The 17117-nt window shown below is 42.7% G+C and overlaps 1 protein-coding gene across 3 annotated transcripts in view; it reads right to left on the reverse strand.

Annotated features, from left to right (window-relative positions):
* Positions 1–17117, reverse strand: part of RETREG1 (reticulophagy regulator 1) — a 124709-nt gene that overhangs the window by 91572 nt on the left and 16020 nt on the right. For all 3 annotated transcript variants that reach the window (XM_057312166.1, XM_026506717.4, XM_026506718.4), the window contains exon 2: positions 1348–1454. In XM_057312166.1, coding sequence (XP_057168149.1) covers positions 1348–1454 — 107 coding nt within the window. The remainder of the gene's footprint in view (positions 1–1347; positions 1455–17117) is intronic.

Consider the following 17117-nt stretch of genomic DNA (forward strand, 5'->3'; position numbering starts at 1 on the left):
AATCGTCATCTACGGATTCACGAAAAGCAGTAACTGCCCACAAACGCATGGGGGGGAGGTCAAGCTGCCAGTTTGGTCCTGCCCCATTCCAGTAGATTGACTCCTCTCGTAAATTCTTCAAATTAACAAGTTTTTTGTCACCTTCCCAGATCGCTAGATTGAAGGAATTTCCTTCAAACCTTGAAACACAGCAATGTAAAACCATCCTTCTGAAAATGGCTTGCACAGGATTTACTCTACGAACTGTAGAGACTTGAAAGATAAACCAGAGCTAAAGCACCCTGTAGAACGTGGTGATGGTGAATCGTTAGCAGCTTCTATTCCCCGTCTCAGCATTGCCTTTCGGGAGAATGAGGGTGCTTCCCACGAGGCAGGGCTCAGGATCCCTGCCAGGGCAAGAGCTCTGGGAAGTGTCTATACGCACTGATCCATATGGACCCCATCCAACATCATCCCTTCGTGTGGGGGTTACACTTCATGAAATCAAATGTCTCACTGTAACCTCCTCCCCTTCGCTGTTTTTTGATCCAATCCATCTTACCACACTGAGGTCCCCAGGGCTCAATTATTCCAAGGAGGGAGTTTTGCTCATTCACAAAAAACGAGTTCAAACGCTGGCAGAAAAGTCCTCTCCAAGTGCATAAAAGCTTGACTCAGATTCATAATACAAATGACTCAGAAAACACCTTGAGTGAATTTCAAAAGTAATTCAATTTCTCACTTCTAAACAATGTTTAAGATTAGTTCATTTTTCATCATCAAGAACTCATTTGTTAAAATTTGCTTAACTGTTACTTGTTTTTTGTTTTAAGTAATCTCTACCCCCAATATGGGAGTTGAACTCACGAGCCTGAGATGAAGAGTCATACCTCTACTGACTGAGACAGCCAGGCACCCAAACTATTACTTGTTAAGCCCTGAATTGTTTTTTCTTCACTGAGGCAGAGAAAGTTTTTATATAAACGAGGCCATCTTCCAGTGGTCCAAGTTTTGTCATGTGGGATGTAATAAATATTTCACTGTTACCCTTGCTGCAGCCTACTCACTTATCAAAATGATAGTTAAGTAACACTTAGAGCCAAAGAGAAACCAGCACACACAAACCTTTCGCCCAGGAGCAGTAGCTATGACTAGGGAAAACATCAGGTAAGTAAATAATAAGTATTAAATAAATATTTACCAAATAAATAAATACTCCATAAGCATTAATAATACCAAAGTCAATGCCTACATAATCTGTTATTTTGTTCTCTTTTAAAACTACGTGGTTAATATGCCTACACAAAGATCAGACAGGCGGGGTCTAGAAAATTACATACCATAAAAATGAATTCTCAGTTTTCTTACCTCTAGCTCTAGACAAAACCATATCCTTTATTATTTGCATAATAACGCGCCCAAGTATCATGACAGAAATCAGGTGATACACTCTCCATGGAGTCAGTGCAAGGAACCTGTAACAGTAAAAACAGACAAATCATTATTTCAATGTGAGGATTTCTATCCTTTTTTTAAAATTAGGTTTACTTTCAGGGCATGTGAGTGGCTCAGTCGGTTAAGCACCTGCCTTCGGCTCAGGTCCTGATCGCAGGGTTCTGGGATTGTCCCTACCCCCCCATCCCCCACCCCTTCATGGTCAGTCTGCTTCTCTCTCTGCCCCTCCCCCTACTCCTATTCTTGCTTTCTCTCTCACACACCCTCTCTCAAATGAAGAAAAAAAAAAATTAGGTTTAGTTTCCACCATAGAAACAATCCAAATTTCAGTTTTCAGAATCCCTCCAATGAGACCACATCAAAGCGACTTCCTGGGCATCAAAGTCAGCAAAATAAAAGCGCTTGAACCACGTATGCTTTCGTGCTGGGCTTTCTGCCGTAACCTCTAATTTGGGCAGAGGATTTGCTATGCTGGGTGTGGCCCAAATATCAGTCTGCCAACAGATGGAGAGTGGAATTGACCTGCAACCGAATCACGAGGCCCTGGAAGGGCAGAGCGGCAGGGTTTTCCGACATGCAGGGCAGCTCCTGCAGGTGCTCTGACTCGCTGCCCTCTCGGTGCTGCTTTTATGCCACATTTATTTAACTATCACCCCCTCCCTCCAATCTCTCGAAAACAGCAATTAAGGATCCAAGGGGCTAGCCTCTTCTCTTTAAGATCATTACCCCTTGTCTATCCCGCCCCTTCCTCTCCAGAGGGAAAGAAGGAATTCTTTACCATGCACAGTACACGAACACTGCTGAACTTTTTCATAATAGGGCTGATAAAGGAATGGAATGACTAATAAGTCACAAGCTCTGAGGCTTCATGTCGAGGGTGAAGCCTGTTCTATACAGGCTATTAGCCAAACTGCCAATTAATATTAATTTTGATGTAATCATAATCACAGAAACACTAACTTAACATCTATGTCATTTAATACTAGTTGCAAGGCACGCAAGCTTTATAGAGAAGAACACATACTACAAAGAAAGAACCCTGTCTTCCAGGAACTTATTTCCTCATCAGAGAGGAACACAGGCCAAGCTAACAAAATCCAAGACAATGAGTCTTAGGTACTCTAATAAAACATGAGCAAAGAACAAAGAGAAGCAAAGAAGGAGGAATGATTAGCTCACTAATCAGGGAAGATTTTATAGAAGCGGCCCTTGAACTTGGCCGGGCAGGATGGATGTAATTCAGAGGAAAACAGAGGCTGTTCCAGTTGGAGGATACAACATGTACAGAAGATCAGAGTCAGAGAAGGGGAAGGTATGCCTGGGGCATGCCGAGTGCTCTGGGGTGCCCCAGCAGCAGGAGATGGATAAAGGAGAGATTTGGGAGACTGGCAGGGAGAGAAGATATGAGGGGACTGGCTGGGAGCACACTGTGGCAGGCCCTGAATGATATGCTAGGGCATTTTGTCTCAACGCTACTGGCAATAAAGAGAAAGCCAAAGGTATAGGGTAGGAAAATGGAATGATGGGCGATTTAGGAAAACACCTGTGGGCAACTGAGAAGATCAGGTGGGACAGTGAGGAAGCATGGACTTCAGGACATCTTTTAGAAGGTCGTGCAATGTGTTTGGTGAAAAGTGGTCAATGTGAGATGCTGGTGAAGTTATGGATAAAGCCGTCCAGCAGAAGGTGGGCAACCCAGGTTCCAGCTCTGGTTCTAATATTAGCTATGTGTGTGACCTGGGCCAGGAAAATGAGCAGGTAGAATAGGTCTGTGCTTCTTAAATACTGGTCTGCCACAGCCACAGGCTGCTGCCTGGAAAGCTTGTTAAGATACAAATTCCCACACCCAGGTTCCTCCCCACAGATCCTCTGAAACAGGTGGTCCCATTACTAATATTTACATTCAACAAATACTTCTTTGTAAAGTGTCTACATCGGGCCAGCCACTGTGCTACCAAAAGGAAGTAGTGAACAAGAAGCACAGAGGGAAGGAGCAGATGTACCAAAAAATCCATAATGCCAACATCTATGCCTTTTTAGTGATAATAATTTGTCCTTCTACTCCGGAACTGCTGCTGGCTCTCTTCTGTGAGCTCATATATGTTTGTATTAACCAAGGCTGTTTTTTGGTATGGTTTCTTCTTGCTCACCTCCTCCTATCAGCTTATGATTGCCACTTGCTGCTGTCTGTGTGTGCAAGGCTCACTCAGTTTTCCCCATCTGACCCTGACGTGACAATTTTCAAAATTTTTGATGGTGACACAGAGTAAGATATTCACGTACATCTAAATTCATAAAATGAAACCAAAATTTCAAAAATATTATTTATCCTTTTTTGAGAGAGAGAGAGAGAGAGCAGGAGCAGAAGGAGAGGGAGAGAGAGAATCTCAAGCAGACTCTGTGCTCAGCATGGAGCCCAATGCAGGACTCTATCTCACAATCCTAAGATCATGACCTAAGCTGAAATCAAGAGTCGGATGCTTAACAAACTGAGCCACCAAAGCACCCCAATCTATCTTTTTTCAAAGATTTTTTAAAGTAATCTCTATACCCAATGTGGGGCTTGAACTCATAACTCTGCAATCAAGAGTTATACACTCTACCGACTGAGACAGCAGGGGCCCCCAAATAACATTTAACCTTATAATTTGGAACGCCTTCTCATATTTTCCATTCAATTCTATTATATTTGTAAATGCTGACTGTAATTTTAAGGTGATTCAAGGCTCATAAATGAGTTGTAACTCACAGTTCCATTCACTGCATCAGGATCTACAGATGTTAAATTAGTACGTTTTGTTAGAATAACCAGCTTTGCAGAGTCAGGCAAAGCCCTAGGAAAGCTCTCTAAAGTTTAAAGGTCTCCACTTAACCAGGAAACTAGTTAAATGTCTTTAAAACAATAAAGAAATCAAAGTCAACCCAAGCAGCAAAGGCCATTAGTTATGCTCTCAGCGAAAGTTATGATCTTCCAGGAATAGAAAAATCAGGTAATGACAGGAATTTAACCCTCAGCCCCGGCTCCTAGAAGACTTCCCTTGGAGGGCAGTGACTGCCACAGCAACTCCAGCTAGGTGTCCAGGGCAAGGGTCCAGGGGGCATTTTGGCTAAGGGTCTCGCTGGTCATTAAAAATCCTCAGTCATACTGGATTAAGAAGTTGTGGTCCATATATACAATGGAACATTACTCAGCTATCAGAAAGAACGAATTCTCAACATTTGCTGCAACATGGACGGCACTGGAGGAGATAATGCTAAGTGAAATAAGACAAGCAGAGAAAGACAATTATCATATGATTTCTCTCATCTATGGAACATAAGAACTAGGAAGATCGGTAGGGGAAGAAAGGGATAAAGAAAGGGGGGGTAATCAGAAGGGGGAATGAAGCATGAGAGACTATGGACTCTGAGAAACAAACTGAGGGCCTCAGAGGGGAGGGGGGTGGGGGATTGGGATAGACCGGTGATGGGTAGTAAGGAGGGCACGTATTGCATGGTGCACTGGGTGTTATACACAACTAATAAATCATCGAGCTTTACATCAGAAACCGGTGTATGGTGACTAACATAATATAATAAAAAATATAATATAATATAATAAAAAATCATAAAAAAAAAAACCAAAAAAACCAAACTCTACTATAAAAATCCTCAGTCATAAAGGCTGGACTGTTTAATAAATGATGCTGCGATCATTTGCAATCCATCTGGAAGAAAGGAAAATTGTGTCTCTATCACCAAACACATTAAGGTGAATGAGAAAGGAATAATAATATTTTGCAACCAGGTCAGCACATTTCCCCCAAAAGGCCAGATAGAACATATTTTCAGCTTCATGGGTCATATGGTCTGTCATAACCATCAACTCTGTCACAGCGTGAAAGCAGCATAAATATCATATAAGAGGATGGGCATGGTCGTGTTCCAATAAACTTCATTTACCAACACACACACACACACACACACACACACACACACTCGAATCCTCGGTCAGGTGCAAAAACAATCCCAACAACCGTTTAGGAAAGGAGAGCTGAAATTGTATGGGGTTCCACAAGTGCTACCTTAGTAGGTTAGCGCCCTCGGCTCCAGGACTTAAGTACAGAAATGTTTGCAAAGCAAATCCCTAATAGTAATCATTCGTACTTAGAAAAACCTATGCATATTTGGTATTTTAATTATTTATACTGTTTAAGATGATTCATTTCATGGTTCCAGTTTAAAGTACGTGGCTGTATAGACTTGTGATTTGAAATTACAATCTTTGGAACACATGAATTTAATTTCTTCCTTTTCCAGGAATTGCCTAATATTCGGGAGAGTTTAGGTTGTTACAGCCTTTTCTTGAAAATTTCTACTTTGGTAAATTTCAAGCACATATAAAAAGAGATACTAAAGTGTCATAAAGAAGTCACAACAATTTTGCATCCATGGCCCCATTCCATGTTCCCACCAAGTTCTCCCTGCCATCCCCACCACCCAAGATTATTTGGAGCAAATCCCATCATATAATTTTTGTAATATTGTAATAGACATTTTCCCACAAATCTTCCCCAAAAGGACTTTTTAACCTAACAATAAAAACACTATCTGCCCTTTAAAAATTGTTTTATTTCCTTAATGCCATCAGCTATCCCATCAGCACGCACATTTACCCAATCACCTTTTGTACACACAGACTGAAACAAGATGGGAAGAAGTCATACAATGAAATTGATGTGTGTTTTGAGTTTCCTATAATTTATAGTCTCCTGCGCGTGTGCTCTCTCTCTCTGTTCTTTGTGGAAGAAACAAACTCATTTGTCCAGTAAAATTTTCCAGAGTCTGAGAATCATTCATGGAATCCTGTGCTTAACATTTTCCTCCATGCCTTGAGCAGACTATAAAAACTGGAAGTTAGATCTAGAGACCTGACTGGATTTAGGTTCAAAATTCCAACTACGTGATAGGTGGTGTTGGGCGTTTCCGTCAGGAGGCACATATTGTCTGGGTGTCTGGTGTCTCTGTTTCTGTGAGACCAGCAGCCACTGATGGGGACTACCTGACCATCTGTTTCTTAGGAGATACACAAGAGTGAGCGTCCTTCATTCTTGCTTCAGGTATTAGCTGGATCAGATCTATACAGAGGGGAGATCGTTAGAGATCTATAAAGAGAAACGTCCCCTGTCGATGTTTGGTATGTTGAGAGATGGATGTCACAAGAGAAGCAGGATTAATACTTGATTCTTTCTCTTTATTTACCAGCTGTCAAGAAAATGAGGCAGTTCCTTAGTATCCTCTAAAGGTAACTAAGTTGGTTTTCTTCATCTCTTTCTTTAGTGTTATTATGGACACATCTGATGTACTTCAGTGCATGGCAGCATGATTCCTACTGATCCTCAAATGTCCCATCTTGGCTGGTGGGAGCTTATTCAGGCAGGATCCTGAGTCTTTTGGTATAACCTTTTCCTTTTTTTGATGATTTATTTATTTATTTGAGAGAGAGAGAGAGCACGAGCAGAGGGAGGGGCAGGGGGAGAGGGAGAAGCAGGCTCCCCGCTGAGCAGGGAGCCCTACGTGGGACTCGATCCCAGGACCCTGAGATCATCACCTGAGCCAAAGGCAGACGCTTAACCCGCTGAGCCACCCAGGTGCCTCAGTTCATTTCTTTTTATTACAGCATAAGATTCTGTTGTATGATGGACCGCTGTTTATTCATTTACCTCCTGAAGGACATCTTGGTTGCTTCCTATTTTTGGCAATTGTGAATAAAATTGCTATTGTGTGCAGGATTTTGTGTGGTCACAAGTTCTCAATTCTTTGGGAACAGCCTTTTTTTTTTTTTTTTTTTTTTTAACAGGTCCATCAGCATGCCAGCTTATTTTGGGCTTATAGTCATTTAAAATCTCCACAGAATCTATTTTTCAGATGCGACTTTGGACTCTAAGTATGTTCTATTAAATTTGTTCTTGTTGGACACAGCCCATCATTCAAACCTACAGACCTTAATGGTGTCATCAATCCCATATGTTCTCTTGTCCAGCTTCATAGCACCCACACATTTGCTATCTGGTCATTGGTCCTCATCCACACTATTGATCAAAGTTATCAATCAGTGCTGGTGTCCTGTCACTCCCCATTAGCGACTGCTCCCAGAGTGACCTAGACTTATTAATCAGCACTTTATGAATATGATAGACCAGTCTGCCACTACGTACTTGCCTATATTACTCTATCCTATCCACAAAGGCATAATATTAGATTTTCTTAAACACACTGCTGACACCTAATGCATTCCCAAAGTCTAAGTGTTTGTAAGTGTTGATCTGCTTGACTGATGCTGAGAATTACTTTGAGGTGTAACACCGTTCTCAGCTGCAGGACTAAACACCATTAGAACTTGCCAAAGAGTATCACGGGGCCCAGCCTGATCTGAGCCCCAGGGTGACCTTGCTGATCTGCCCTTTCACAGAATTCACATGTGGCCACCACATCTCCCATGGTGGAATTTTAAGGCAAGGATGGCCACACACAGGTGATCAGAGGGTTCCTGAATGCTCAGGAACAATCATAAAGAGATGAGTTGTGGTCAAAATGAAGGATGCCCAAGAAATTACGAGAAGCAGAGTGATAAAATACAGACTTTAAAGAGGGAGGTCTGAGGATATACACCACCCTCATTCAGGGGGTACATAATTTTCCAGGTCCTGTGCAAGGTGAAAATGCTGGGGGTTGGGTGCCTGGGTGGCTCAGTTGGTTAAGCGTCTGCCTTCGGCTCAGGTCATGATCTCAGGGTCCTGGGATTGAGCCCTGCATCAGGTTCCCTGCTCTGAGGTGAGTCTGCTTTCCCCTCTGCCTCTCTGCCTCCTGACTTGTGCTCTCTTTCTCTCACGCTCTCTCTCAAATAAATAAAATCTCAAAAAAAAAAAAAAAGGAAATGTTGGGGGTATGGAAGTCAATACCCTCTTCCTGCCAGTCTGTAACCCTAACCCATGAAAAATGGGTCCCCAAGATATTTCAACCTCCACTCCAGGGCATATTTGGGACCTGGATCCAGGGTGGGTGCAATGCCCATGACCAGTCACCCCTGAACGCACTGTGGCATTGACAGCTGGGGCAAGGGCAGCAACCACCTTATCTTGAGGCAGCAGGACACATGCCAATGAGGACCCTCCTCACACTTGTGCTCAGGCCTCCCCGAGAAGGGCAGATGGCCCCAGTGGAACACAAGCCTCCCCCTACTGATACAACCTGCCCACTGCTCTGGGCAGAGGACCCTGGCAGTCCTGCAGAGCAGCTGGGTGGGGAGGGGGAGGCTGGGCAGGACGGCTGACAAGTGGCAGCAGGGGATGGTAAGAACCCCTCAACACTACCTAACACTCCACACCCTCAGCCTTTGTTCCACTGTCCCATTGGACTTCACTTATAAAACACACATTCGAAGACAAAAGAATACAGAAGTGCAAGGCAGCAACCACAGAGCAAAGCATTAATCTCCAAGTGTGGGGCCTGTGTGACCATATGGGTCACTCGCCCATTTAACCAGTTCTACCTCACCATATCTTGGGGGGGGGGTTCCCAAAGCTGACCAATAAAGACTTTTTTCTCCTTAAAATAATTTTTGATTCAATAAGAAAGGCCGCCAACCCTTGCCTTTATCTAAATTAGCCTAGGGACCTGTGAGGACATCCGTGGATCCCAGAATGGAGAAAGCACCACTAATCCCTAAGTCTCTGGCTATCTGAAACATCTTTCTATAGATGGACGGGCTTGCCTATACCTAATTAACAGGAAAAAAAACAAACCTACATTTTTTTAAAATTAACATATCATGTCTGATACAGGTACTTCTTTTAGCTGACATTGGATATAATTTCTATCCGATAAAGGATATCCCAGATTTTGGAGACCAAGGCAAGCAAACATTATATATGACAACTATAATACACATAGACATATCATGATAGGTAAACATTGCAAATGACAATTCCATACTATATGTGTGTGTGTGTGTGTATATATATATATAAATTTTATAGATATCTAAAATTGTATTTATATAATAACAACCCCATTTGCTGTTGTTTTTTAAATTTTATTTTTTCATTTGACAGAGAGAGAGCACAAGCAAGGAGAGCGGCAGGCAAGGGGAGAGGGAGAAGCAGTCTGCCTGATGCGGGGCTCGATCCCAGGACCCTGGGATCATGACCTGAGCCGAAGACAGACGCTTAATTGACTGAGCACCCCGTAGCCCCGTTTATTCTATAAACACATACTATAGGGTTTAGCTGCTTCGGAAAGGTAAATTTCCAAATCACTCTATGCACTTTTCTTTTAACAAACAGTATCCAATTTCTACACGTCAATGTGATGACTGCTTTAAAAAATCCCCCGTTGCCCAGGTGACTCATGTTTAGCTTGTGATTATCACGGCTCATGGATGACTGCTAGCCATGCTTGCATTGCATCGTTCTGATGCACTTTCAGGTTGCCTACATTTTTTCCCCTTGCTCTTTTCCTGCTGTGTGCTTTTTTCTTACTGTTTTCTAATTTTTTCTACACTTCCTGCTCTTTATTCTCGGATTCGGCAACGTTACTTTAAATTTTCATCTGGCCATAGCCCACTTGGCATCGGGATGGTTGACTAGTTCTACTCGTAGGACTGGGCTCTCCTCTGCTATCTGGGTCAGCTAAGAAAGAAGACTCAATCCTTATGTTCAGAGATGAAGGAGGGTGTAAGGATGACTCTCAAGTAAGCCATCATTTTAGCTTTCTGGACACAGATCGTTCAGGGCCACGGCTTTTCCTTGTCCCTTTAGGGATCTGCAATCACCCCACCTGCACACAGGACCCTGGAGGTGCCCGCTCAGCCTCGGCAGTGGAGGAAGCCCCAGCGCAGTGGCCAGGCTGGCCAGAGGGCAGGACGGGCCCTGGGCTCTGTGGATAACGTGATGGAAAAGGATGCAAAGATATCAGAGCTACCTTCTGTGGCCTCTACTCCGTGGCTAACTACTAATCTCTAAAAAAAAAAAAAAAAAATTGTTTTACTCGTTGTGTATCCATTTGACAAGGAAAAGCTAACTAAAGTTTCCATTTCTTCATGATGAATATTCAAGGCCAAACTAAATGGCTCAACAGGCTAAATTCGTCATAAAGCAAATAAAAGGATAACTCACAAAACAAACGAAAAACTTTTCTGGGTGCACCTGGGTGGCGCAGTTGGTTAAGTGACTGGCTCTTGGTTTCAGCTCAGGTCTGATCTTGGGGTCAGGAGATTGAGCCCCACATCAGGCTCCATGCTCAGTGGGAAGTCTGCTGGAGATTCTCTCTCCCTTGCCTTCTGCCCCCTCCTCTCTAAAATAAATAAATCTTTAAAAAAAACTTCTCTGGTTATGAACAAAAAGGATAATATTTGGTGCGTCCCATGTGTGAAACTCTGTCATTTCTGGGTAAGGCATAACCCACTTTGTCTTATGAAATGAATGGTCAACAGCAAAAATACAAATTTTTTGTCTTCAAGGAAAGGAAATCTATGGACAAAAGCACTGGAACCCTCCACAGTTATAAGGTGGGAATTAATCTGTAGTATTTGCTTTATAACTCTTTTGAGCTAGAGATCCAAAAAGCAGGTTCTGTTTTCCTTTACTGAAATATATAACCATAGACTTTGCCCAGACAGAGTCCTTTATGTCTGTTGGCTTTATGTAATATTACAGTAGCTCAAATCATAAAAGAAGGTCCTCATAAGGCATAATGATTTATCCAACATTATTCAAAGTCCAGATCATCACATTTTGCTGGAAGATAGTTCCACCCTCTTCTCTAGAATTCAGCATACTGGAAGCCATTTTCCCTAACATTACAAAATCCTGAATCTCAACTAAAGTTGGCTTTCATTTTTCCTGGCCATTTATACAGATCATGTAAAGACAGTGTCTGAAGATGTTTTATGAAATTAAATTATGCACCATTAAGGGGAAAAAAAAGCTGCCAAATAACCATGACTCTCTGAATTGTAAGATGAAAATACACCCCAATTTCAGATCTGTTTAAACATGCATGTATGTTGGGGAAAGGGAGGCACATTTCTTAAAAGTCAATAAAACATATAGTGTTAAATAATTTGGAAAGAAAAAGGGTCATCATGAAGTAATGACTCTATTAATTACAAAGTGAAGACTAAAACTCAGAAGACTTTTCTTCTAGAGAAGTATTTCTTTAGTTGTGATGACTAAAAAAGTGAATTGGAAGAGAGAAGAGAAAAATGAAGGAAAAAAACAGAGAGATGAGAGACTTTCTACAGGGAGATGAGACATTTTGGAAGGCACCCATGGGCAGAGAAACACTGGTTCATAGCCATCAGAAAGAGCACACTGCAGTGGAGGAGGGAAATAGGCTGCCTCTAGTAGAAAAGGGTGGTGATAATCCAGTGAATTCAAGGAATGTGCCCAGGTCAGCGAGGCCTGGTGATGAAACACAAGGACGGCGGTGTGGAGCAGCAGGGAGTTTGTGTTCTTGAGCCCAGGGAATGGGGGAAGCCAAAGGCACAGCTGGAGTGGAACCAAATTCATGTGAGGTCAAGGCAAAGTGAAATCAGGCCTGCTCTCCTTCGGCTTTGGAACTATGAAAAAAGCCACGAGCGAATCAAACAAGTAGCACCCCTAGGGGGCAGTGCAATGGGTTCTTTAGCTCCGCATAGTGGTATACTATCTGCCAACCCATCTTGCCTTGCACCTACCCGAGGTGGTCAGTGCAGCTTAGTCAAAGCGGGCTCTCTGGCAGGGTGGGTGAGTCCATTTCTGCAGCCCACTCCAGCTGAGTTACCAGCAAGCTACATACTAACTACCAGATTCAGCCATGGAAAGGAGCTAGACGAAGAGAGATCCGAACAAAGTCATGTACCACAGCGTAGCCCCGGAGGGTTGGGAGGGAAGAAGGGAAGCTCTCTCAAGGTGTTTCCCATTCAAACACTCTCTGAATCCATAAACTCTAAACATAGAGCTGTCCATATAATTGATCCAAATATCAAGCTGAAGTTTGGGGCTTCCTCCTTCACAAATAAATCAACACATATACTGGGTACAGGCATAGAGCAAGTGCTGAAGACGCTTCTAAGAAGAATAGCTCGTAAGTGAGCAGGACACACACTAATGAATTCAGTGAACCTTTACGGTACACCTAAGAAATGAACGGACGTGTAATGAGAACCTACCATGTGCTGGATATTTTCACTTCTCTATAACATTTACTGTTCCTCAACAACCCGATGAAGTAAGATATATGGCAATATACTCATAAACAGAGTAGGCCGGAGCAATGTGTTTAAAACCATGCAGCCCATAAGTGAAAGAATTGGGTCTTATTAACTCCTGTTCACATGCCATTTGTAGAGTCCCTTGGCATCTCACTTCAATCAACCGATCTAAAGCATCAGAATGTTCTAGAGAGTAGAGATGAAAAAACAATCATCATATCAGCTCCTGCCTCTTAAGGGGCACCTGGGTAGCTCAGTTGGTTAAGCATCTGCCTTCAGCTCAGATCATGATCCCAAGGTCCTGAGATCCAGCCTCCCGGATAAAATCTTAAAAAAAAAAAAAACCAAAACATTCAGGGGTGCCTGGCTGGCTCAGTTGGAAGAACACAGACTCTTGATCTCAGGGTCATGAGCTTGAACCCCATGGTGGGTGTAGTGATTATATACATACATACATACATAAACTTAAAACAAACAAACAAACAAACAAATGGGGCGCCTGGGTGGCTCAGTAGTTAAGCGTCTGCCTTCAGCTCAGGTCATGATTCCAGGGTCCTGGGATCCGCATTGGGCTTCCTGCTGGGCGGGAAGCCTGCTTCTCCCTCTCCCTCTGCACCTGCTTGTGTTCCCTCTCTCGCTGTCTCTCTCTCTCTGTCAGATAAATAAATAAAATCTTTAAAAAAAAATAACAAATGCCCATTCAGTTATGGTCAACGACTCATCAGCTCATGCCCACATTCAAGAGTCCATCCCAATGTACCTGAAACTGTCCACGGTCCCAGAAGGAATCTAGCCACTCTGCATTTCTAAGACTGATGACATCGCCACAAGTATGAATGATCCTCTTGTTTCTCCATCTCCTTTACCCCCAAAACTCAAGGGTGCCAACAGCTGGACTTCAGCCCCATGCCTCCATGTGGCCCCCACCCTGCCTTGGTTTTGTTCTGTAGGTTGGTCTGGTTCTCCAGCCCATCTCCTGCATCCTCTCCTCCTCGTCCTCATGGGAAGCCTTGTGTGGACTCTGCCTCCCTAGTTCCAACCAATCCCTTTTTAGGAGAATGAATCTCGATCAGACCCCAATAGCCTATTATAAGAACTTAATACTTCATCATTAGGGCACCCCCTCCTTAACCCCATAAGAGAAGACAACTAACACAGTGAACATTTCCATATCTTCTTAATGTGGAAAGAATCAATCAGTAAAACACAGCCAGTAAGTAAAATAAGTGGACATCACAGATGACCACCGCAAGCTCACTTGAGAGCCCAAGTGCCATCATGATGAACTGAACAGTAATAATGAACTGAACCATCCCAACTTGTTAAAAGTGAGTTTCTGGGTATGTCTGTTTGTTTTTATGCTTTTTACTCTTTGCCAAAAGAGAGCTATAAAATAGGAAAGACAAGAGAAGCACTGATGGGTGTGTTGTAGGAGCCACTCCCCCAACACACTCAGTTTAAAAACTCACATGGGTGCCCTAGAAGGTGCTCCCTTTACAGGCTTGCCCATTCCCTGTCCCCTTGGTGTGCACACGTGGGCAGCACAGTGGGAGAAACAACCCTAACAACTTCCTCTAATTAAACAAGGGAGACACACCCCTTAGCACAGCCCTCACCAAGCTCTAATGGAAAACACATGTCTCTCCTGATAATTCCACCTGAGATTCCTAGGGCCACAGTAACTCTCCAAACAAGACAGACAGTCCCCATGAAAAACAATGCAGGGAAGGAGAACAAAGTAATATGTAATAAGGAAAGATGACAGTTTCTCGTTAAGCTCCCCTCACTGAGCGACTCAGTGTCTGTGCTTACAATATTTGATGTTAAACATTAGCAATAGAAGAAAACACCTCCGTTCAACCACAAACATACTCAGCAAGCACCACGAGCCTGGAGTAGAATACGATCTACATTTCGGTCATGAGCTTGCATTTCAATCAGACGACCCCTGAATGGGAGGGAAACTGTGCCTACAAATGACAGAGATGCCCTCTGTGAGTCAATGACCCATCTCTTAAAAACCAGCCCAGCCGCGCTGTCTGCGACATCAGAACGTCAAATCTGCCGTGCCTAAAAGGAACAGCTATTCTGACCCAGGAGAATGTAAGTTCTTTAAAAGAGCAAAAGGTGTTTGTTTTCAGAAGCCTGGCAAAGGCACAAGAATGAATCAAGACATCACCCTGTGGACAGTGGTCACAGTCAGTCAAGATGGTGCTGAAAGTCATCTCTTAGGCAGCCTGCAATCAAACTAGCCCACTCCGTGGCTCTTCCACGGTAGTCTTTTCCGTTCATCATACTTACCTTGATTTCTCCTTGTGTATTTGCTTCTTCATTTGTTTCCCATCTGCCCTTCCTGACACCAAATTGCAGGTTACGTAAGAGAAGAGCCCACCTCTCCTGCTGGCTTAGTGACACGCCAGCACTGGCTGATAGCAGGTACTCAGTATTTTTTTGCATTATTGCTCATTCGATATTTGCTTAATAAATAAGTCAATTAACATAATTAAGTAATCAGACATGTAATTAATGTGATCATTAATCATGAATTCCCAAAAGCACACTATCATAACAGTAACAACTTGCCAACATTGAAAAAAAAGATGTATGGGAAGCATCAAAATTTCTAGACAATTTTTGAAGACCTTTTGGGGAGCAACCAATAACAAGAATTGCCCTTGGATCTCTGCTTAGATCAATTTTTGTTTCTTTAAGGGAAGACCTGGCTTCTCACAGCCTATTGGAAGTCAGTATGGCAGTCCTGATACACCACTGTACCAAAGGCCTGTTGCAATGATGTGGTTGGTCAGGTCAAAGACGACAAAGGGAATGGTGCCCTGGACAACTCACACATCCTCATCTTGGGAGAAGGGATAGCAGATGTACCTCCCTCAAGCCCAAACAGACATACTTATAACGAAAGTCATACCAATGCCCAGTACAGGTCTGGGCTTACTAGGCATCTGGGAGTTCTAACTAGAAGCCAAAGATTAGCACTGACATTCTAGGGACTATAGCCCAAGACTGGTTCTTTTGCTAACAGCCATGCTCTTGAATGCCATAGGTACACGGCAATCATGGGCTCATAAGCCACAAGACATGCACCTGTCTGCACCAGGTTAACCCCCAACACAGCAGAGATTCAGAGCTGAGAGCTGGCACATACAGGGAATCCAGTGTTTTAATCACACATGACAATATACAAATTGGAGGCACCTGGGTGGCTCAGTCGGTTAAGCATTCAACTCTTGATTTTAGCTCAGGTCACGATCTCAGGGTCCTGGGATCGAGCCCCACATCAGGCTCTGTGTTCAGCACAGTGTCTGCCTGAGATTCTCTCCCTCTGCCCTTCCCCCAACTTGTGTTCACACATTCTAAAATAAAATAAATAAATCTTAAAAAAACAGACAAACGTCAGTTTTTCAGCCAAATTTAGTGATATTGTTTAAACTGAAAAATTTTAATGGAAATCATCAGTACCCATTTTGATAAAGGGAAGCTAGTGTTCCTTAACACTAGTGAATAAAAAAAACCGAAAGCAATTTTTAAATAATTTTTCCATTTCCATTGGATTATATTTTAAAATCTATCCTAACAAAACTTGAGCTGAAGATGAAACTTTATTGTTAAATATCTTTATTTAGATACCATTTTTAAGAAAAAGTTGAAAGTTTACTATACCTCTCATAAACTATAGTAATAAACTGTTGAAAATCTCTCACTAAAACTTTTCAATGTTGTACAAGACATCAAAGCAGTTGTTGTTTTGAGTTTACTGAGAAGGTATTTGGAAGTTAAATTCAAAAGGCAGACCAGGAAAATATACATTCCTAAAAAGATGAATTTGTAGATGAAATAAGGTTTCCATCCCACAGTCAGTACGCCAGGATATACTCACTCAAGGTACAGGAACTCAACTGCAGAAAGAGTTTCTGATAATGTCCCTCCTCCAGCTTATGAGCCATTTCTTCCACATACGAACATGGATTTGGGTCTTTCGCACTTGTGAGCAACAGAGCTCCAGACGAGCGACTGCCTTCTGACTCATGGTGGAATCCCCTTTCATACTCCCTAAATCATGCTGTTCTATTATTTATTTATTCGTCAGAGAGAGACAGCACTCAGAACCCTGGGATTATGACCTGAACCAAAGGCAGATGCTTAACCAACTGAGCCACCCAGGTGTCCCTCCCCTCATGCTGTTCTAAAGGACAACTTTGGTCTTTACTCTTACATTTTGCTTTTATTTCCCAAGAAACCTTCAGTTTTTTAAAACACTGAGTGCATGCACGTTTTTTGAGAACAAACAGGAGAGCTTGAGGAGAAAAGATCAGCAGCTCTTTTAGAGATTTTATTAACAACAAAAGCCTTTAAGCTGTGTTTGATGACTAATGTAAGCATGAAAGTGACTCTATTTTGACAGGTCTTGTTATTGTTTCAGTAAACACGAGTA

This window comes from Ursus arctos, unplaced genomic scaffold, assembly GCF_023065955.2.
Source record: "Ursus arctos isolate Adak ecotype North America unplaced genomic scaffold, UrsArc2.0 scaffold_15, whole genome shotgun sequence".
Taxonomy (NCBI): Eukaryota; Metazoa; Chordata; class Mammalia; order Carnivora; family Ursidae; genus Ursus; species Ursus arctos.